This window comes from Oryzias latipes, chromosome 20, assembly GCF_002234675.1.
Source record: "Oryzias latipes chromosome 20, ASM223467v1".
Taxonomy (NCBI): domain Eukaryota; kingdom Metazoa; phylum Chordata; class Actinopteri; order Beloniformes; family Adrianichthyidae; genus Oryzias; species Oryzias latipes.
The window spans coordinates 12,467,502-12,489,913 of record NC_019878.2 but is presented as its reverse complement, the minus strand read 5'-3'; the positions used below and the strand labels follow the sequence as shown (position 1 = coordinate 12,489,913).

The 22,412-nt window shown below is 39.5% G+C and overlaps 2 protein-coding genes across 3 annotated transcripts; both read left to right on the top strand.

Annotated features, from left to right (window-relative positions):
• The first annotated feature begins 6,736 nt into the window (after nucleotides 1–6,736).
• LOC101159868 (flap endonuclease 1-like) lies at nucleotides 6,737–8,110 on the top strand. Its single transcript, XM_011488806.3, has 6 exons — nucleotides 6,737–6,861; nucleotides 6,946–7,012; nucleotides 7,114–7,245; nucleotides 7,326–7,477; nucleotides 7,658–7,772; nucleotides 7,854–8,110. Exons 2-6 carry the CDS (start codon nucleotides 6,992–6,994, stop codon nucleotides 7,926–7,928), a joined length of 495 nt encoding a protein of 164 aa, XP_011487108.2. The 5' UTR covers nucleotides 6,737–6,861; nucleotides 6,946–6,991; the 3' UTR covers nucleotides 7,929–8,110.
• A 9,779-nt stretch (nucleotides 8,111–17,889) lies between these two features.
• On the top strand, nucleotides 17,890–22,400 carry LOC101159144 (B-cell receptor CD22-like). 2 transcript variants are annotated; one of them, XM_011489137.3, is made up of 7 exons: nucleotides 17,890–18,022; nucleotides 18,266–18,320; nucleotides 18,472–18,843; nucleotides 19,746–20,051; nucleotides 20,119–20,212; nucleotides 21,265–21,316; nucleotides 21,548–22,400. In XM_011489137.3, exons 1-7 carry the CDS (start codon nucleotides 17,906–17,908, stop codon nucleotides 21,740–21,742), a joined length of 1,191 nt encoding a protein of 396 aa, XP_011487439.2. In that variant the 5' UTR covers nucleotides 17,890–17,905; the 3' UTR covers nucleotides 21,743–22,400. The 2 variants fall into 2 exon arrangements, with proteins under 2 accessions (XP_011487439.2, XP_020568052.1); XM_020712393.2 differs by having other exon boundaries at nucleotides 18,463–18,843.
• The last annotated feature ends 12 nt before the right edge of the window (nucleotides 22,401–22,412 follow it).

The window sequence follows — 22,412 nt, the reverse complement described above, 5'->3', positions numbered from 1 at the left end:
TGTCAGAGTAGTTCAGGACATGTATGAGAGAAGTATGACGGTGGTGAGATGTCCTGTAGGTCAGACAGAGGAGTTCAAGGTGGGGGTGGGACTACACCAAGGATCAGCTTTGAGTCCTTTTTTGTTTGCTATGCTGATGGACAGGCTGACAGACGAGGTAAGACAGGAATCTCCCTGGACAATGATGTTTGCGGATGACATTGTAATTTGCAGTGAGAGTAGAGAGCAGGTGGAGGAACAGCTAGAGAGGTGGAGGTTTGCTCTGGAAAGAAGAGGCATGAAGGTCAGTCGTAGTAAGACAGAATACATGTGTCTGAACGAGAGGGATCAAGGTAGAAGCGTTAGGTTACAGGGGGCTGAGGTGAAGAAGGTGCAGGAGTTTAAGTACTTGGGGTCAACAGTTCAGTGTGATGGGGAGTGTGGAAAAGAGGTGAAGAGGCGAGTGCAGGCAGGTTGGAGCGGGTGGAGGAAAGTGTCAGGAGTGTTGTGTGACAGAAGAGTGCCAGCAAGACTCAAAGGAAAGGTGTACAAGACAGTGGTGAGACCAGCTCTGCTCTATGGGTTAGAGACGGTAGCAGTGAGACAGAGACAAGAGGCTGAGATGGAGGTAGCGGAGATGAAGATGTTGAGGTTCTCCTTGGGAGTGACCAGGTTAGACAGGATAAGGAACGAGTACATCAGAGGGACGGCTCATGTTGCCTGTGTTAGCGACAAAGTCAGAGAAGCCAGACTGAGATGGTTTGGACATGTTCAGAGGAGGGATAGTGGATATATTGGTAGAAGGATGTTGGAGATGGAGCTGCCTGGCAGGAGGGCAAGAGGACGGCCAAAGAGGAGATACATGGATGTCTTAACAGAGGACATGAAGTTGGCTAATGTTAGGGTAGAAGATGTCCATGATAGAGTGAGGTGGAAAACGATGATTCGCTGTGGCGACCCCTGATGGGAAAAGCCGAAAGAGAAAGAAGATCTAAGCTTACTAAAGAATGAGTCAGATGAATACAATGCAGTATTTTGGCACCTAAAGGAATCCGTTTGTTGCATTTAAGGTTATTATCTGTTTATTCTTTGATTTATTTCTTTTGCAGACAGTAAGTTTTGCTGGTTTAAGTAGAACTCTTTTAGTAAAGGTCCAGCTTGCCCTTTTTTAAACTCTTCAGCACCCATCAACATTAAGAATTTCATTTTAGAGTATGAAACAAATATTTGTTATAAGGTCACAATTTTGTGTAACTTTCAGTACTAAGGCATCCCACCAAGTTTGGTTGTGTTTTCATGTTTTTTTTTTATTTAGATTTTTTTTTTAAACCCATAAACTAAGATAGTTAATCATAATAGTTCCCTGATGAAAGCCTTTTTTGTTTGTTTTTATGTTTTTTTAATCATCCCATGCTTTGAATAAAATTTGCAGCTAGTAACTTGGAACAACATCTTTACAGGGTATAATGGTTTACATCCTAAAACAGTGAATATCTGTTTGCAGTTTTTGCCACTCATTGGTAAACTGAGTAAAAGAAGAACAAATATTATTGCAAAACAAAGCAGTATTTTTTCATCAGAATGTGGACAAATATGCATACATGATAACTAATTTAGATTGTAAGGAAATACTGGACTTACCATTTCTTGCCATTTCTTGATGGCAAGTAATATGTACTTTCTTGCAAGTACATATTCCAATTGATTCTGATGACGACTACATAAGATGATAGAAAGGAAGCTGCTGCCTAAGTCACTGCAACATCCTTCCTGTCTTCATATTAAAAGAAAAGACAAAAAAGGTAACCTCAGCTTTGCTCAAACTCTCTCTGTAGCGTGACTTCCTCTTTTTTAACTGGATGCAAAGCCTTTGGGAAACCTTATATTATCATTAAGCAGCCAGTGACGAAGGAAGCATCAACATTCTTAACCAAGGTCAGGCTCGATGTGTCTTTGTTGTTTTTTTTACTCCCTTTCGTCCTAACGGCTGAGCATACAGGTACAATTCTCTTGTGTTATATTTTGATTGTTTCAAATTTGTAATCATTTGTATCTTCTTTCAGCAAACTACATGTATTCGCTTATCCTACCGTTTGAACGGACAGTTGACTGTTCTTAAATGTTCAATTATTTATATCTTCATCTCTAAAAAAGGTATTTTCCTTGTTGACAGACGTCACTTTCACATCAACAACTTTGAGCAGAGACTGTTTACTCTGCAGGTGGAACGCACCTGTCAGCTGATGTGTGACCCCTACTTATATAGTTCCCACACTAACCAAGCCTGCTTAGTTTAGACAAAATTGTGCGTGTCTACTGCGCTGACTCTGTGCTAAAAATAATGTTAACCCGATATAACAATTTGTATCATATTTGATACATGCATTTTTAGACCCATATCTCATTAGTATGATCCAAACTTTTACTTTAAAAGCCATTGTATACATAACTAGAGGTCCGTTTTCTGTCCTGTAGTGCGTTTTCCTTCCACTAGGGGCAGTAGAACGGCTTTTCCTGCTTACTTCAAAATGCCTGCTCTCTTGAAATCTCATAACTCATGTAATGTAATTCATTTTTGAAATGACTACTTACTTTTTTGAAAGACTACAACATTCGTTGATAATTAATTTTTAATAATGCAGGTACACCCTGTTAAAAATGTGTGTCAAATTTGAGACTAAAAAAGGTGCTTTTAGGTCCTGAACACTCGTGACAATACCTTTACATCTTAAACTAACATTGTTGTAGGCAAAAACTCACCAAAACACTCAGCGTGTCATAACTGTTAGTACATAGATCTAATTCAAAAATGGCATTGCAAATGTTTTTGTGGATTTCGTCAAAGGGCTTGATAAACATCGAAATTTCCCCAAATTTGAATTTTATGTCAATTCTTTGATGTAGCGGCTTTAAAGAAAGCAGAAAGGACAAAGGATCAGAGATAAGTGAAGGCAGTATGACAGTAGGGCTTTCTCCTGGTCCTCACGTGCACCATTCCATGCCTTCTCATGGTGTATTTATATATTTATTTATTTTACACTCAGCTTTTATGTGCCTGGTTCAGAATGAACTAGCATTATTCATTTTTATCATCATTGGTGCTTTGTAGTTTATGTCTCTAAGGACAGAAGTTCATTCAAAACCAGCAAAATTGGATTCTACTTCAGCGGCTTGTAGATTCTCATTATATTTTGAGATTTCTAAAAATAAAGTGTAAACTTAAAAAACTGGAAAATGTTAAATTGATTGGGCAGTTATTAAATCAAGTGCTGGAACACCACCAGACGTCTGTCCCATGACATTTCAGTGGGGATCAGGTCCAGAATCTATTAAAAAAATCTTTTTTCTACAGTTTGTTGAAGTTTGTTGGGCTATTGTGCTTATTGTCATATTTTGACCTTGGTTAAACTTGGAGGCTTTAAAAAAAAAGGAAGAAGTCCATACTCATCTTGACAGGCTGTTTACTGTAAAGTGGTTGCAGCATGAACTCGTATAGTCAAATTTTTATTTGGTATTGCCAAAGCAGTTTGACTCAGCCATTCCTTTCCTCATCAGGCAATGGGGTCTGGTGATTAAATTAGAGAAAAGTAGAAATTGGTGTGCATTAATTTACTGACTTCTTTTTCTGATGTTGCATTTCTCTTCTAATAAAAACAGTGTTTATATTTTATGCTTGTGTGATTTCCATCATCTGAACCTGCTGAATGTTGAGGTGCCAAGGCCGTTGGAGCCTATCCCAGTTGCTATTGGGCAAGGGTATACACCTTTGACCAGGGCTGACCAACACGGTGCCCGTGGGCACCAGATTGCCCCCAATGGCCACATAAGTCGCCCGCAGGCCTGTTCTAAAAAATAGCACAACTCACCAGTGAGCTCCATCTAAACTTTACTTTCAATTCAATTCAATTCAATTCAATTTTTTTCAATTTTCAAAATTTCAATTCTCAAGATGGATGGAGATGTCATGAGAAAACAGAGCCAAAATTTGAAATGAAATGCTCACACCACTTCTTTACATCCGCTACATAATCTGTTTCCACAGTAATCTCAACCTTATTTTGACATATTTTAGTTTAATTCAATTTTTCAATTCAATTTTATTTGTATAGCCCAAAATCACAACAACAGTCGTCTCGATGGGCTTCGAAGTAAAACATGAACACAAAAGAATCATGAATTCAAAGAGTTCAATAGGAAAATACTAAATTGAACTAACAAACTGACTAAGCTATACTGGCATCCCTGCCCTTAGACCCCCCTTCGCGGAAAAACTCCTAAAAAACCGGATTCCGGAAAAAACAAAGAAACCTCAGGGGTGCCCACATGAAGAAGGGAACCTCCCCCCGGACGGACAGGCGATTTACCAGAACTCATAGAGAAGAATTAACTTATCTAACACTACAACTACATATATAAAGTCCAGCAGACGAGCTGCATCCAGCCGTGGTTGGGGGGGACAGTCAGTCAGGGGCAGGGGAGAGGGAAAGAGTGACAATACATGAATCGCACTGCACCAAACAGAGGCATGGAAAACTAAATGATAAATGATTATCAAAAATAGAGGAGAGGAAGGGTAGAAGTAGATGAGAAAAGAGGACAGAACCACAGTGCACCATAGTTACTCCAGCTTCAACTTCTAGCAGCCTTTTAAAACAAATAGTTATTGTTATTAAGTTTAATTTAAACACATTAACATTAAGTTAAATAATCTCTGAATACTAACTAGTCTGACAATAAGCCTGTCCAAAGAGGAATGTTTTCAGTCTAACTTTGAATGTAGAAACTGAGTCGGCCTCTCTTACATGAGCTGGGAGCTTATTCCATAAGACAGGGGCCTGGTGGCTAAACGCTCTACCTCCAACCGTACTTTTACTAATTCTAGGAACCACAAGCAGTCCTGCATTTTGCGAGCGAAGTGCTCTTATCGGATGGTGAGGGACTATGAGGTCCTTAATATAGGATGGGGCCAGTCCATGTAAGGCCTTATAGGTTAACAGGAGGATCTTGAACTTGATTCTAAATTCAACTATGTCAATTATGTTGCAATTCTTTTTAAATCACACTTGCATTTATATAGATTTAAATAAGACAGTATCTTGAAAATATGTTCACTATACAGAGTTCCCCAGTTTATTTGCATTTCAATATTACTGGTTTCACATGCACTGATTGAGGCGCTGCGCGAATTTCTGAGGAAGCGGGGTAGGAGTAGGGGTAGGAAGAGCATGGCATTCCATGGTGACTCCGGAAATCGGCGATCTATTAAGAATGTCTTTATGTACTTGACGTGCACGTGCATTAACCCAGGGTTACCAAATCGAGCGTAATCACGCTAACTCATATCCAGTCTTTTCAAACCAACCTTCCCAGAGTAATCAAGTTCAGGCGGATTTCACCCAGAGTTCAGGGTTAAAGGCAGGGTAGTTTAAACATACTTTCTGGAATACTCCCCAGGTTTGATGAATGTGTGCCATTGATGTTAAACTATTATACTTTTTTCCTTTTTATTCTTGTGTCATTTGAGATATGACCTCTTATTATCATGACTTGCTAGGCGAGACAGACCAGACGCTGGAACCCGGAAGGAAAACACAGTTGAGTTATAAAGTGAGTAATAGAGTTTATTATTATCCGGCGTGGCTTGGAGTTGTGGTCACGTGGCGTGACTGGAGGTTCAGCAATGTTTCAAGGCGAGACAAGATAAAGCTATGAGGTCCTTCTGCTCAGGAAGCCGGGAAACTCAGGTGACCACTCGTGGGTAATATGTCCTGAAGATAAGGCATGAAACGAAGTTAGGCGAGAGCACAAACACATGGACGAGAATAACTTGGTGACCAGGCTAACCACCACCAGGGGCAACGAACTGGCAATGAATACTGGATCTGGATCTCCTTTTGAAGGTCTGGAGGCTTGATGAGATGAGTGCTCACAGATGGGTCGAATCAAGAGCCAAGTAGAGAGGGGAGGGGGAGGAGAGCATACAGAGGCACCATGACACTTATATATACATATTTACCATTTTTTCTGGAATATAAATGACTCCGGAGTAAACTATAAATTGCAGGAACTTAAAAAAACATGATAAAGAAGAAAAACCATAAATAAGTTATTTTGAAAAAGTTTTTGAAAAAGGTTGATATAAATTTAAAAATGATGGATTCAAACGATTATTTATTAATAATTATTATTAAAAAGAAGAAATTGTAAGTTAGGTATCTGCGGTTTCCTTCTTTGCCATCGATGCCTCCATGTGCATCTAACAGTTCCTGATTGCTGTGAGACAGGATGGTAATGTTCTACAGAATGAAGATGGAGAAAAAACAAGAAGGTACAAATGAAGCAACACACACAACAGGGAATGGGGGTTCATGAATTACTGCTGCAGTTTTTCTTTTATTAGATCTAAAGTGTTTTATGACCGTGTTTACTTTTCACAGCCACCTAATGGGAATGTTCTACCGAACGATCCGCATGCTGGAGCATGGGATCAAGCCGGTGTATGTTTTTGCTGGGAAGCCTCCACAGCTCAAATCATCAGAGGTCAGTGCTGTCTTGAAGGTCTTCTGCAGATTTTTTTTACCATTAAAGGAGCATAGATGACATTGCATGAAACAAAGGAATTTACATGTTTTGTATTTTAACATTTGTGACCATCTTTTTTAGTTTTACTTATGAACACTGGATCTAACAGTACAGAAATATTAAACACTTGAATATATTTTCAGACACATTCCTCTGTGACACAGCATGGTACAACCATTTTTTTCAGGCTCCATGTGAGGCTGAAGCCAGCTGTGCTGCTTTAGTTAAAGAAGGGAAGGTCTTTGCCTGACTTTTGGGAAAAACGTGCTGCTCAGACATCTCACAGCACAGCGAAGCCAAGTATGTCCTGCTGCTTCATGTTCCATGCATGCTCAAAAAGGAGTTGAAAGAACTATTAACCAAAGATGTACCTGCTTGTTTCAGAAAGCTTCCCATTCAAGAGTTCCACTTTAATCGCATCTTGCAGGACATGGACCTGACCAAAGAGCAGGTACCTTTCTCTGTTTTAAATCATTTCTATGATTTTACAGATAGAGCTCTTCTTAAAACCCGCCGGAAGCCTTCACTTTAACAGCGTTCTCTGCATTTCAGTTCATCGATCTGTGTATTCTGCTGGGTTGCGACTACTGTGGCACCATCAAGGGAATTGGCCCCAAGAGAGCCGTGGACCTGATCCGACAGCACGGTTGCATCGAGGAGATCCTAGAAAACATCGATTCAAAGGTGAGGTTTCAAAGCTGCAGCTGCAGCTGCTCTCGAAACATCGACCTCTGATTCCATCTACCCTGCTTGTCTCTTTGCAGAAACACTCGGCCTCAGAGGACTGGCTGTATAAAGAGGCCAGGGGTCTGTTTCTGAAGCCGGAGGTGGTGGATTGTTCCTCGGTGGAGCTGAAGTGGAACGAGCCTGATGAGGAGGGCCTGGTCCAGTTCATGTGCAACGAGAAACAGTTCAGGTGAAAGAGTTTTTTTGCACACTCTCATCCCCGTCAAACCTGCCGTACTATGTTTGACCTCTAGTTTGTGGGTCTTTTAGTGTTTGCTTAACTTTTAGGAGATCAGATTTAATCTGAGCTTTCCGAGATGGAATGAAATAAAGCGTTCATTGTTTTTTGTCTGTTTTTTTGTGCGTGCAGTGAGGACAGAATCCGTAACGGTTGTAAGAAGATTGTAAAAAGCAGACAGGGCAGCACACAGGGAAGACTGGACTCTTTCTTCACCGTCACTGGATCCCTGTCCTCCAAACGAAAGGTATGAAGACAAATGTCTATCTGCCAGAAAATACTTCTTTTTTATTTTCAGTGAACCATTTTTGCTTTATTTTTGTTGTAGGAACCAGAAACAAAAGGACCAGCAAACAAAAAGCAGAAAACAGCAACACCAGGAAAATTCAAGAAGGCCAAATAAGCTCAAAGCAGAACTTTGTTCAACTAGTTAAGATTGTTAGTATGTCAAACCACGAAAAAGGACTACGGTGCATAAGTAGAGATAAGAAAGCTGTGGAGTGAAAACTCAGTCATCAAGAGTAAAACACAGTCAGGCTAGCTATGGTTTTTTGAATGATGAAATAAATAGTTTCTGTATAGAAACGCTTGAGTTTTTGTTTATTCTGCTATCTAGGGGTGTAGCAATTAGTCCATGAATCCATTTATATTCCTACAATCAAATCTGTCTGAGGCTAGTTGGCAATCGAGGCAAATCGGCCTATTCCATTGTAAAATTGTTTCTAAATTGATTATATCGATATTGGAAAATACAGTTTACATTGAGGTACTGTAGTTTTGTTTTACTTTAACATAAAAACGGGGAAGTGCATCACAGCAGACAAAACACATGTGATGGTGGCAAAAAATGATCAATGTATCATTCCAGTCCAATGTGTGGACAGACTTTAAATTTAGCAAAGACTTGTGATAATACAGTCTGCTAGAATGTTCTGATAATGTTCAGTTTGGATTAATTTGATGTGGAAAAACAACAATTTTAAGATACTAAAATATGAATGGATTTGTCATTCACTCTTGTTTACTTGTGCACACATTTAATTTACACTTGATCTTGATATCTTGTAAGAAATAGAAGGAATCTGCACTTCACCTGCCCTGTTCAGGAGCAGGTATTTATCTCTGAGTCACACTGGTTGAAGGTTTGGCTAAAGATGTCCTGGATCCATTTTAGGTCAGTGAATCAGATCGTTCCAAATGAACCAATATCCACTATGAATCGTATCATCAACCACAAATTAGATGAATCGTCAAACCCCTACTGTTAACTAAGAACTCCATGATTGAAGCTGATTGAATTCATGCTGTGTTGACTGCTTTTGCCCACATGGGGGCGTTTACTCTGCACACAAAGTTTCTCGAGTTTCAAATACACTTCTGTTTATCTGAGGAGGTCTGGGGCAACTTTGGAAGGAAGGAAGATGGTGAATAATGTTTGACTTAGCCTTTTTTTTTTATAAATCAGGTGCAAAATGAAACTGCAGCATTACATGGTTTGTTAATATAAATCTGGTAACTGGTTTCCTTGGTTTCAGTGCAAGATGCAAATAAATAGAATAGATAATAAAATACAAATAAGACTATGTACTTAAAGAATGCAGTTGAGTGGTGAGAGGGACTGGGTAGTCAGGGGGGGTCGGTTAGCTGGATAGCTGCAGTGTGAAAAAAGAAACCTACATGAACTTAGTCAGTGATGAAACGTACAGTCGCTTTTCATCATATAACCGCTGGCTTTCTAGATGGTGCCCAGAAAACGGCGTTTGTTTTGTGGATAACTGGAGCGCATTTTGGGGGAAGCCCGGTCTCATGCGGAGAGATGGTGTCCATCCTACTCTGGGCCGCTCTTCTTTCTGAAAACATTTCTGCTAGCCTTAGTCTGTCAACCTGACAGCCCAGAAATGAGACCTGGGCGCAGAGCAGCAGTGTAAAACGCTCCTCTGAGCCTCCCTTAGGGTTAGTGCTGGTGCAAAACCCATGCAGGGAAAGTCAAGCAGGTCCTAGCTTTAGCTTATGTGCTGAAAGACAAGTAAAAGGAGCGTGTCATAGAAACCTTACAGTGACAGACAGCAGTACCCACAAGCAGAATTATGATGTAATTAAATGTGGTTTATTAAACATTCGATCCATTTCCTCTAAGTCCCTCTTAGTCAATGAGTTGATCAATGATAACAACCTCAGTCTTCTAGCCTTAACAGAAACTTGGCTCCATCAGGATGACTATGTTAGACTGAATGAAGCCCCCCCCCCCCCCCCCCCCCCCCCCCCCCCCCCCCCCCCCCCCTCCACTTTACTAACTATCAGAAATCCAGGATCTCAGGGAAAGGAGGTGGTTTGGCAGTAATATCACAGTCTAGCTTACTTCTCAGCCCTAAAGTAAAACATGTTCATAATTACTTTGAAAACATCGTGTTGTATATAAATCACCCAAACAGGAAGACTCGAAAACCTGTTTTATTCATAATTATTTATCGCCCCCCCGGCCCATATTCAGAATTTTTAACTGAGTTTTTCCACTTCCTATCGCCTATTGTCTTAGATTCTGATCAAACTATAAAAATAGGGGACTTTAATATTCATGTTGATGACCCCAGTGACTGTCTAGGAAATGCTTTTGCAGCTTTATGAGATGATGTTGGTTTCACCCAAAATGTAAATGAACCCACTCACTGTCATAAGCACACCCTGGACCTTGTTTTAACCCATGGTATAGAGATCAGCCAGCTGAGTGTCCTTCCTCTTAATCTCATCATTTCTGATCACTTTCTGATTACCTTCCAGTTTACATTAGAACATGCTACTGCCCCAGTGAATAAGAAACAGCTTAGAAGAACCTTAACTGACAGTTCTGTGTCTGAGTTTAAACTCACAGATCAACCAATACTTAGTAACATTTTGAGACCAGCTCTGAGACCAGCTCCCATAGCATCAGTCCTAGTATAAATGACCTGTTTGTTAATGATGCCTTCCAAGCCCTCAGGAGTACTCTCAATGTTGTTGCCCCCCGAAACCTAAGTTTGTTAGACAAAACCGAGTAGCACCGTGGTTTAACGCTGAAACTCGTTCTCTTAAACAAGAAACCCGTAGAGAATGGAAAGAGAATGGCATCGCTCCGGTTCAGAGCAGTCTCTGAATACCTGGAAACATAGCCTATTAAATTACAAAAAAGCTCTGCATAGAGCTAGAATCCAGTACTGTTCAACCTTAATATATTATGAAATAATCCATGATTTCTTTTTAGCACTATTGCTAAATTAACTCGCAGTCAGAGCTCAGTAGAACCACATGTTCCTGTTTCTCTCAGCTCTGATGATTTTCTTACATTTCTCGATAGTAAAATCTCAAATATTAGACATAAGTTAAATCAAGTTATTCCTACTATCAGCCCAGAGCAGGCTTAAGCGACAGAACTGGAGGCATCCATAGAAACCTCTGTAACATTAGACGGCTTCACTGCTGTGGATCAAGCGGAAATAGCATCAATTATTACGTCCTCCAAATCTTCAACTTGTATGTTAGACCCAATTCTCACTAGACTTTTTAAAGAAATCTTTCCCCTAATTGATGATTCCATATTAACGATAATAAATACCTCTCTGGAAACAGGTTATGTGCCACAGTCTTTTAAATATGCAGTTGTTAAACCTCTTCTGAAAAAGCCCAGTTTGGATCCTAGCAACTTGGCCAACTATAGACCAATATCAAACCTGCCCTTTATTTCTGAAATTCTCGAAAGAGTTTTAGTTAAGCAGCTTGACTGCCACCTACAGGACAACAGCCACTTTGAAGACTTTCAGTCGGGGTTTAGACCTCACCACAGTACGGAAACTGCTCTAGTTAGAGTCTCTAATGACTTGTTATTGGCCTCAGAAAAGGGACTAATTTCTATTCTGGTCCTGTTAGACCTTAGTGCAGCCTTTGACACTATCGACCACAGTATTTTACTCCAAAGATTAGAACATGAAATAGGGATCAGAGGATCTGCCCTCCAGTGGTTTGAATCCTATTTATCCAACAGGTACCAGTTCATTAATGGAAATGGACAGTCCTCTCATTGCACTCGAGTTAACTACAGAGTCCCACAGGGCTCAGTTTTAGGACCCCTCCTGTTTATGCTTTATATGCTACCCCTAGGAAACATAATCAGGAAACACAGCATTAATTTTCATTGTTATGCCGACAATACGCAGTTGTATTTATCCATGAAACCTGACCAGAATGACAATATAGAGAAACTGAAGGCCTGCATCAGAGACATCAAGAACTGGATGACAATTAATTACCTCCTCTTGAACCCAGAAAAAACTGAGGTCATTATACTAGGTCCTAAAAACCTCAGAGATGCTCTGTCTGATCGGATAGTCTCCGTGGATGGCATAAGTATAGCCCCCAATTCCACAGTTAGAAACTTTGGGGTTTTATTTAACCAGGATTTATCATTTAAGGCTCACATATCTCAGGCATTTAGAACTGCCTTTTTTCACCTGCGGAATGTTGCTAAGATCAGAAATATACTTTCTAAGAGTGATGTCGAAAAACTCATCAATGCATTTGTTACGGCTAGACTGGATTATTGTGACTCTGTTAGCAGCGTGTCCTAAGAGTTCTTTAAGAAGTCTCCAGCTTGTTCAGAACGCAGCAGCTAGATTGTTAGCAGGAACTAGCAGAAGAGATCACATCACTCCTGTGTTAGTTTCACTCCATTGGCTCCCAGTTGATTCCAGAATCAAGCTCAAGATCCTCCTGTTAACCTATAAGGCCTTACATGGACTGGCCCCGTCATACGTTAAGGACCTTATAGTCCCTTACCACCCAAACAGGACACTTCGCTCGCAAAATGCAGGACTGCTTGTGGTTCCTAGAATTAATAAAAGTATGGTTGGAGGTAGAGCGTTTAGCCACCAAGCCCCTGTCTTATGGAATAAGCTCCCAGCTCATGTAAGAGAGGCCGACACAGTTTCTACATTCAAAGTTAGACTGAAAACATTCCTCTTTGGAAAGGCTTATTGTCAGACTAGTTAGTATTATTTAACTTAATGTAAATATGTTTACATTAAACTTAATAACAATAACTATTTGTTTTAAAAGGCTGCTAGAAGTTGAAGCTGGGGTAACTATGGTGCACTGTGGTTCTGTCCTCTTTTCTCATCTACTTCTCCCCTCCTTCTCTTCTCTATTCTTGATTATTATACATCATTTAGTTCCCCTCTGTTTTGTGCAGTGCGATTCATGTACTCCCCCTCTTTCCCTCTCCCCTCCTGGGGAGTGGGAGTGCTTCCAGATTCCAGTTGGCTTATCCGTGCTCCTGTTCCTGACCGTCTACCTCCTTTCTGGCTCGTCTCTGCTGCTGCTCCTACACCTGGCTGTGGATCCTGTCTACGGCACTACTCCGCGCCCCCGGCCGTCCCCCTAACTTTGGCTGGACAAAGCTCGTCTGCTGGACTTTAAATATGTAGTTGTAGAGTTAGATAAGTTAATTCTTCGGGCCATGTTTACAACACCCCTGGTGGGCCCCCTTTTTCCCCGGGTTGCCCCCCTCCTGGGCGGGGGCGGGGGGCCCCTGCCTTGCTCCTCCCTGGACCAACCGTGGGCCGGGTGGGTGGCTGCATGGAGTGCGGAGCGGGTCTCCCTTGGGGGGTCTTGGCTCGTACCTGGGGTTGGGGCGGGGGGGTGCCCGGAACTCCTGGGTGGTGATGGGGTGCTCGTCTGGGGCTGTGGGCGCCTTTCTCCGGTGGGGACCTGCGTTGGGCTCTCCCGGCGCGGCGGGGGGGCTGCTCTCCTGGTTGGGCTGGGGCGGCGCTTTCCTTCCCCCCGTGCCTCCCTGCTCTCTGGCTCTGGGGGCCTCGCGGCGGTCCTGCTGGCCCTGGCCTGGGTGGCGGATTTGGTCACCCGGGGGGCGGTTGTTCCCTGCCTGCTCCCGTGTGGCGTTGGGGGGGTTCCGGCTGCCGCTTCTGCTGCGGCGGGGGTCTTGGTGTGGGGATGGCTGGGCACTCTCCTTCCTTCTTTACACATTCCTCCATCCATTTTAGAAGAACATAAACACTCACCTGAGCACAGGTGTTAGCTCACCTTTGCACTAATAGTTTGCATGATTGAATGAATGAAAGATTTCACACTAGTTGGTTTAAAGGCATAAGTATGCGTGTGTGAACACTATCTGTTTTGTGTGCATGTTGACATGTGGACATTTTTGCAGCTAGCAGGTGTGTTGATAACATTTGAGTGTGTGTGTGGACAGGCCCCGCCCTTTTTGTACTACATTTGAACCTTACCGTAATGATAAAAAACCAGTTAACTTGTTGCTTTATGCTGCTTCGTTGTCTTATCCCCCCTCCCCTCCTATTATCACCCTCCTAACCCCCCCTCTCTCTGACATCCCTTTCTCTTCTTCCCTTCTTTCCTTTTCCGTCCGGTCCAACACCAAAGATTTTCAAACATGGTTGAAATTAATAAAGTTTGGCCTCAATTACAAAAGGGGTTTATTCAGACATACCTTTGGTTTGTCTGAAGATTAATAACCCCTATTGTTAAAGTAAGGGGCCCTCAGCTCTCATCTGCCTTCCCAGCTGTTGGACAGGACAAGTTAAAAAAAAAAGAAGAAAAAAAAGATAAGTTATTTCTTTCTTTTATGTTTTACTTTTTCAATTACCGATACGAAGCCCATCGAGATGACTGTTGTTGTGAATTTGGGCTATACAAATAAAATTGAATTGAAAAATTGAATTAAACTAAAATATGTCAAAATAAGGTTGAGATTACTGTGGAAACAGATTATGTAGCGCATGTGAAGAAGTGGTGTGAGCACTTCATTTCAAATTTTGGTTCTGTTTTCTCAGGACATCTCCATCCATCTTGAGAAGTATATTATCAATTTTAATAAGTCTAATATTTATATTATTTAATATTATTTAAGTCTAATAAAGTCTGTTTCAGTTCACTTAAAAAGACAAACAACAGTCGTCTCGATGGGCTTTCGTATAGGTAATTGAAAAGGTTAAACATAAAATCAAAGGATCATGAATACATAGAATTCAATAGGAAAATATTAAATTGAACTAACAAACTGACTAAGCCAAACTGGACATCCCTGCCCTTAGATCCCCCTTCGCGGTAAGGAAAAACTCCTTAAAAGAACTGATTCCGGAAAAAACGAAGAAAGCTCAGGGGTGCCCACATGAAGGAGGGATCCTCCACCAGAACGGACAGGCGATTTACCAGAACTCATAGAGAAGAATTAACTTATCTAACTCCACAACTACATATTTAAAGTCCAGCAGAGGAACTTCATCCAGATGGAGTTGGGGGGTGCGAGTCGTGATCCGAAGACAGGACCCAGGTTAAGACAAGCATGACCTGTGCAAAATGTGCAAAATTAATTTGCACAAAGCACAATGTGATGACTGGTCACTCTTGTGCTGTGTATATGTACAGACACACACACAACTTCATATTGCAATTGCTTGTCTGTTGTATTGTGATTTTGTTTTTTTCTGGTTCACAGTGCATGTATGTAAAACAAAATTTTAAGATTATGTTTCAATGTTATGTAAAACTATTGTATTTTATATGGTCTTTCAAAAGTAATACAGTAGTGAAAAATCAAAAAAAAGTTTGAACATGTCTATTTTTAAGAAAAACGAGTGAATTATCTAATAATTGAACCACTACCTGTTAGTGGTAAGGAACACCATTTCACTTAGTTTGATGGAATAATTAGTAATGAAGTTAGTGATGATATATTCACACTGCTTGTTAGGATATTTTGGGTTTCAGACATTTTGTAATTAATAAAACATGCACTGGGTCAAATTGACCCAGGAACATCATCTCTGTTCCTCACAAATGAACATAACAGGAGGGTTAAATGAAATAGTTCTCTAACCAGTTTATTTCAGAATTGAAAAAGTCTCTTGGGTAACAGATGAAATGTTTTCAATTCTTTGGATTTTTTTAATATGGTTTGAATCATTTGCATATTTTCAAATTTAGCCTTTTACTCAGATGAAAACAGGTTTCATTCGGTTGGGGACATTCATATTTATTCTGTGTGTTTCATGTGAAAGCTCCAATGTGAAGTCCCAGAACTGATCTTTAAGTGATAGATCTTTGGGTGATGTGTTGGGGATCGCTGTCATACTGGAAGATCCAATCACATTTCATCTTCAGTGCTGTAGCCAGCAGATGGCATTTTTACTCAAAATCTCACCACTAAAGGCCCCTTTCATTCAGTCACCCTGGTCCCTTTGCAGAACAACAGCCCCAAAGTATGATGTATCCACCCCCATGCTCTACAGTAGGTAGGATGTTCTTGGAATGCAAACACGACACATTAAGTTTTTCACAAAAAGTTCTATTTTGGTTTTTTATCATCCAAATTCAAATGCTCTCTAGCAAACTTCAGACAGGCTTGGACATGTATGGCATAAGCAGGGGGACACGTCTGGAACTACAGGATTTGAGTCTCTGACGTTTACTGATAGTCACCTCTGTTTCTGTGGTCCCAGCTCTCTACAGGTCATTCACCAGGTCCCCCCATGTGCTTCTGAGACTATTGCTTACTGTCCTTGTCATCATTTTGACCCCTCAGCGTGAGATCTTGCGTGGAGCCCCAGACTGTGAGAGATTATCAGTGACCTTTTTTGTCTTGCATTAATTGCTCCCACAGTTGATTTCTTCACACCAAGATGCTGACCTATAGCAGGTTCAGTCTTCCCAGGCTGCTGAAGGTTAACTATTTGGTTTATGGTGTCCTTTGACAGCTCAGTGGAGTTTGGAGTGTAATTGTTTAAGTGTGTGGATGGTTGGTTTTTTTATTTACTGATAATGAGTACAAACAGGTGACATTGTGTAATAAAATGAGGACAAAGGAGTCTGTGAGAGTCAAAAATCTAGCTTTTTTGTAGGTTTCTAAATACTTATTTTACAGAGGATTTTTCCAATAGTTTCATTTAAAATCCTGCAATGTGATTTCCTGGATTTTTCCCCTCATTCTGTCATTCATAGTTGGAGTCTACCTATAGTAACGTTTTTATGACTTTTTTAAGTCATAAAAATGATGGCTGAATAAACACTCTGCTGCCCCAAAATAAAATAAAACTCTTAAGTCTAAAAATATAAGAGCATTCCTGCCAAAACAAACAAACAAAACTAAAAAATCCACAAAACCAAGAGATCAGAAAGTAATGTTTCAGAACATGACGCAAATTGAAAAAGGAAGTGCAGTTGGTAGATGTGTCATTTTTCAGAAACAAGTTGCTCACGGCATGATATGAACTCATGAACTTTTTTGTTTTTAAAATGAACATTTTAACACTCCATCCACCCATCTGTTTTTTTAACCCACTGAATCCCTTTTGGTGTCACAGAGTTGCTGGAGCCTATCCCAGCCGCTGTGGGGTGGAGGAGGAGTACAGCCTGGATGAGTCCCAGTTCATTTTTTAATATTCAATTTTATTAATAATATTTCTGGATCTGTCTTTATATGCTGATGTGGAGCTGACACAAACAGTTTAATAAAAAAGACATGGTTTTTATTTTTAAATGGAAGTTTTATGGAAATTCCCCAGCATCATGTCTTCGTAGTCAAACTGATCTGACTCTTTCAGAGTTATTACAACAACAGCAAGTTTAAAGCCCTACCCCCATTCTACAAGTGTTGGTGTTAATGCTCAGAGTTAAAATGACTGTGGGGCGAAAAACATGCAGCGTAAAATCCTGACATTTCCCGTGGAACTAATTCAACAGCACAATAAATCGCAAATGTATCGTTATCACGATATCAAGCTGTGCAATATACACATAACGTAAAAAGACGGTGAAAATTGCAATAAATGTGCTAAAACAATCTTATGGCAGCTTGAAGTATTTATTGAATCAAATAAATTCTTCTATGCAATTGACCAATCGGATGGAGCTCTTTTATGTTAGATGTTGGCTTTCTATGTAGACAAGGGTTAACTCTTATTTAAATTAAACTGTTCCAGTAAAATTGAAACAATGTTTTTGGTTGTTTCGTCATTTGTTCATGTACCACAAGTTATATCGTCATGGCAATAATAATCATTAACATCGCATATCGCAAGTTTTCCTCATATTGTGCGACCCTATTCAGCACCAACATGAAGTTAAATTCCTGCCAGTGCTCAATGATTAACACCCAAAAGAGTTATGTTAACTCTGAAAATTCACCACTGTGTTCTGTATCACTTTAACAATGTTAGAAAAGGACCATTTGTTATCTGGCTCAGAGTTAAAATCAACTCGTCAAGGTTCTTTGTTACAGAGTTCACTTCTTGTTGTCGGATCTTCCTTTTCGGTGTTCTTACAGATGTTGAAATCTTTTATCTAAGGCTTCAAAACAGGAACTAAACCCTTGATCATGTGATGCTTGACAGTTTTCAACTCTGGGCATCACTACACAGCCTGCTTGCTTGTGGCTTTGCAGTGACAGGACAGCACTGCACTTCTGTTTCTGACTTCATGATTACCTTTGGACAGGAGGTATGGAAGGTTTTTACCACATCTTTTTCTGAACTTGCTTAACTGATACTTCTGTTTTGTTGTTCATTGTGTCCCCCATAAAATTGTGTAAATTTTTTATAGATATAAATTGTCTATATTTGTAGAATTTAAAGGACTTTGAGAGCTCAAATATTATGCAAAGATCAAAAAAAGGATTTGAAAAGAATACCTTCAATACAAATTTTTAACAATGGATTTTTTTCTTCATTTTTTTTAATCTAGGAAACAAGCATGTTTGTGAATCTGATGACAGCAATAATGGTCCTCTTTGCTGCAGGTGGTTCTTTTTTTCTTTTCTTTATTTTATCATGCAGTTGAATCGTAAAATAGAATTGAAGGCTGGCTGAGCTAATCCCAGTCTGAACTATATATTAGACTGAATCCATAAATAATAAATAGCATTTTGTCATGTATGACAGTGTTTTCAGATGCAGCCACTTGTCCCAACCCAGCATCATTCTTCATTGATGCACCGAAGAGCTTGGAAGCCTTGGAAGGAACATGTCTGCAGATCCCATGTAAATTTAGAGGAAACACAGCTCAAACCACAGCCAATGCTGCTGGAGTGTGGATAAGAAAGGATCCCAAATTTGGCCAAAACCCAGAAAATGTGGTTTACAACAGCAGCGGGAAGGACAATAAATATTCAATGACTTTTATTGGGAACCTGAATGAGAAAAACTGCACAACTGTTCTAAACAACGTTCAGAAGATCTACAAAGACAATTACTTCTTCAGAGTTGAGGATCGGCAATTCACGGCAACAGCCTCTTGTGATCCTGTTCAAATAAAAATCAGCCGTAAGACAGTTTTGTTTTATTTGTGTTTATAACTTTGAAGCACTGTTGGTTTTACAAACTCTGATGTCAATATAAGAATTTTCACATTTTCCTTGAACAGATTTACATCAACTGTTGAGATTTTGATCAAAAGCCATTTAAAACTTTTATTTTAAAACAAAATTACACTATTCTGACAACAAATATTATAAAAGTGTTGCATCTTATCACTCTGGGTTTGTAGATTTAACATGTTTTTGATTAGCCAACGTTTATAGGTTTCGGTAGTTTAAAGTGGATGATTGTTACGAAGACTGCATGTTTTTTCAGCAGACTCCTGGCCAAGTAGAACACTTGCTGATTTAAGTGTGAGATTTATGTCTATTTCAAAATGGACTTTGGTCATCACACAAGGGCAGGGCTAAAAAGCCTTCCATATAAAATTCCACATAAAAAAAATACCTTTTATGTGGCAAAATAAAAACTGCAGAGGAGAAAAACAGAACATGACAAATTTGGATTTCGACCAAAATATTTTCAATATAAATACAATACAAGTAAGCTTACATATTAAAATATAGATATACAGTACAGACCAAAAGTTCGGACACACCTTCTCATTCAAATGAATGGGAAGATGCGTCCAAACTTTTGGTTCTAATTGGTTCAAAGATGTTAAACGTGAACAGTTGTTGATTGTTCAGATTGTTTTCTTAAAAAATAGTCATTAGTTAATTCCTAAAATAACCTCTATCAATCTTTTGGTTTGTTGCAGTCTAAAATGAAGTGTTTAATAGAATAGAATAGAAGACTTTGGCTGATGGCTTCTAAAGGCTAGTTTAGTAAAGGAACTCAATACTGACATGATGTGTGTTTATTTTTCTGTAATTTTTGTTGGTTGTGTGTTTGATGTGTAACCACAGATTCTGCTTGGAGTCCCACCATTGAAATTCCAGCTGATCTGAAGGAGAGGGACTCTGTCACTGTCACCTGTTCGGCTTTCACTCCCTGCCCTAAATCTCCTCCTGAACTCACCTGGAATCTTTCAAAAGACCCTCAAAGGCAAATTGAGGAAAACGTAGATGGAAGCTTTATAACTAAAATCCAGGAGACCATCACTCTGTCAGACACTCACAACGGTTCCACCATCAACTGCTCCGTCAGATATCCTGTGAACGAAAGAAAAGATGTAAAGATAGCAGAGACACAACAAACTCTGAATGTTTCACGTAAGTGATCATCTTCACGGTTCAAATGTTCCTGATTAAAATAATTAATCTTTCACGCTTTCCTCAGGTGCTCCTACGGACACATCATCATCGGGTTTGGTGTCAATCACTGGAGGGATTGCAGGGGCCATTCTACTCATCTGTTTGGGTTTTCTCATCTGGTAATTGTCTTATTTTTCCACTTTTTTGTGTCCAGTTTCTTTTTTTTACCTCATGTTTCCCATTTTCAACATAAAATGTAACATCCATAGCAGAGGCCTGCAACCTTTAACGCCTGATTCCAGGTTCTTGCTGAACCTCAAAATCCAGTGAGAGTTGCAAAGTCTCACTTTACTATTTAGTTTAGCTTAGTTCATTAACTCGTCGGGAAAGCACACAAATACATTAAGCTTAAAAAGCAAAAAGCCTTCCACCAGATTGTAGTTTAATAGCTAATTTCCATCTGTAGTCCCTTTACAAAACAATATATTATGGCTAAATATTACAAACATATTTACCAATTTAGAATTCATTAAAAAAAATCTATATGTGCTTTGTGCTTATTCTCGTAACCAAAACAAATTAACCAAAACTACAAACCCATTATTTGGAAGCATGGCTGTCTTAGAATTCAGAATAAAAGTGAATACCAAAAATGCTTTTTCATTTTCACAATAAAGCTTCGTTCATTGACTCAAAAATAAAATGAAAAATCAATCAGCCAAACAGCTTTTTCTTCTTCTTATTTAACGCCGCACATTCTGTCACTTAATTAAAATGATAACATTTTATGACATTTTATTTTCAAAAAGTTCTACTTTAAATGTGCAGCAAAATTCAATTAGAAGTATCTAATTTGACAATTAAAATGGATTAACAAAAATGCTGATGATTATAAACTTCCAGCAACTTGTTGCTTTATGATTCTAGCCCCCCCATTTTATAATCATTCTTCTATTTCATTAACCCCCCTTTTACCCCCTTTCTTTTGAGCCCTTACCCCCGTATGATCAATATAAATTACGCTTAGCCTAAATTACAAAAGGGATTTATCCAAATATACACCTTGTGAGTCAGAAGAATGCTGACCCCCTGTTCTAATGGTTAAATATGTCCAACACAAGAGGCCTTCAACTCTCATCTGTTTGCTCAGCTGTTGGACAGGACAAGGTAGAAACAAACTTGACACAATTGACACTAGTTTGCCTTAATTTTTTGGCCTTTTCTTTTGCAGGTGGTTTAAGTCTAGACATTCATCTTCAAATCAGACTCACCGCACCACACAGGTTTGTCAGTTTTTATTTTAAACTTGTCTGGGTAACTTCCTTTAAACTTAGCAGAGTAAAAAAGACATGTTGAAACATCCTTTTCTGCAAACTACATTTTTTTTTTGCAAGTGAACAAGTATGTTTTGGTTGCATTGCGTAACATCTTTGCAGAACTCAATGTCTGCTGACAGCAGATCCCTACAATGACAAAGTGCATGAGACCTCATTTTATTATCATGTATGTTTCAGAGTTTGGGTGAAGAAAATGCTGCTCAAAGCCAAGACATCCACTATGGAGAAATTGTCTTTTCCAAGGGGGGACTTTCCTCACACTCAACGCAGAAAACGGCAGACCAGCCATGTGTTGTGTATTCACAAATAAATGTAGGTCAGAGTGGAAACACACAAACAGGTGAAGACATATATTCTATGGTGAAAAGATGAGTGGACTGATGTGTACAAATGTTAGGATTTTTTGTTGTTTTTAGACTTTATGCTATTATTAAATCTCATTTAGCAAATAATCATAATGATCAAAAGGTGTTTGTGTTTTTAATTACACTGTTTGACATCCACACAACTCAAAAGTAGAAGCCCCACATGAAAATGTGAATCCGCTCCAAGCAAAATTTTGTTTTATGACTTAAAATTCATATCCATCACAATCATGTTCAGATCAGAATCTTTGAAAATTTTACAAGTTTAATTTTAGGTGTGGAGCTTTTTCCATTTGAGGTCTCTTGAAGCTGAAATCTTTTGGTAGTTAAAATGTACTTTTCAATAGAGGAAGCAGGTTTAAGTTTGATTCGTTTGTGCACTTTACTTTTGTTTTTTGTTCACACTTCCGTTCCCACAAGATTCAGTCAGATGCTCAGATTCATACCAGTTTTGGTTCTCTTTCGCCCCCCACTGTCCACATTTCATCACCGTTTTCTGAGTTTTGAAGCAAAACCCCGTTTCACAGTAATGCCTCTAATGTAGGTGTTTTAGAATAAACTGCATAAGAGATGTATAACGAAAACAAAAAACTGCTAACATTACTAACATTTTAGACACATCCTGCATAACATGGCCATACAATAAAAACCCTAAGTTTACACATCAGTCCTATGTA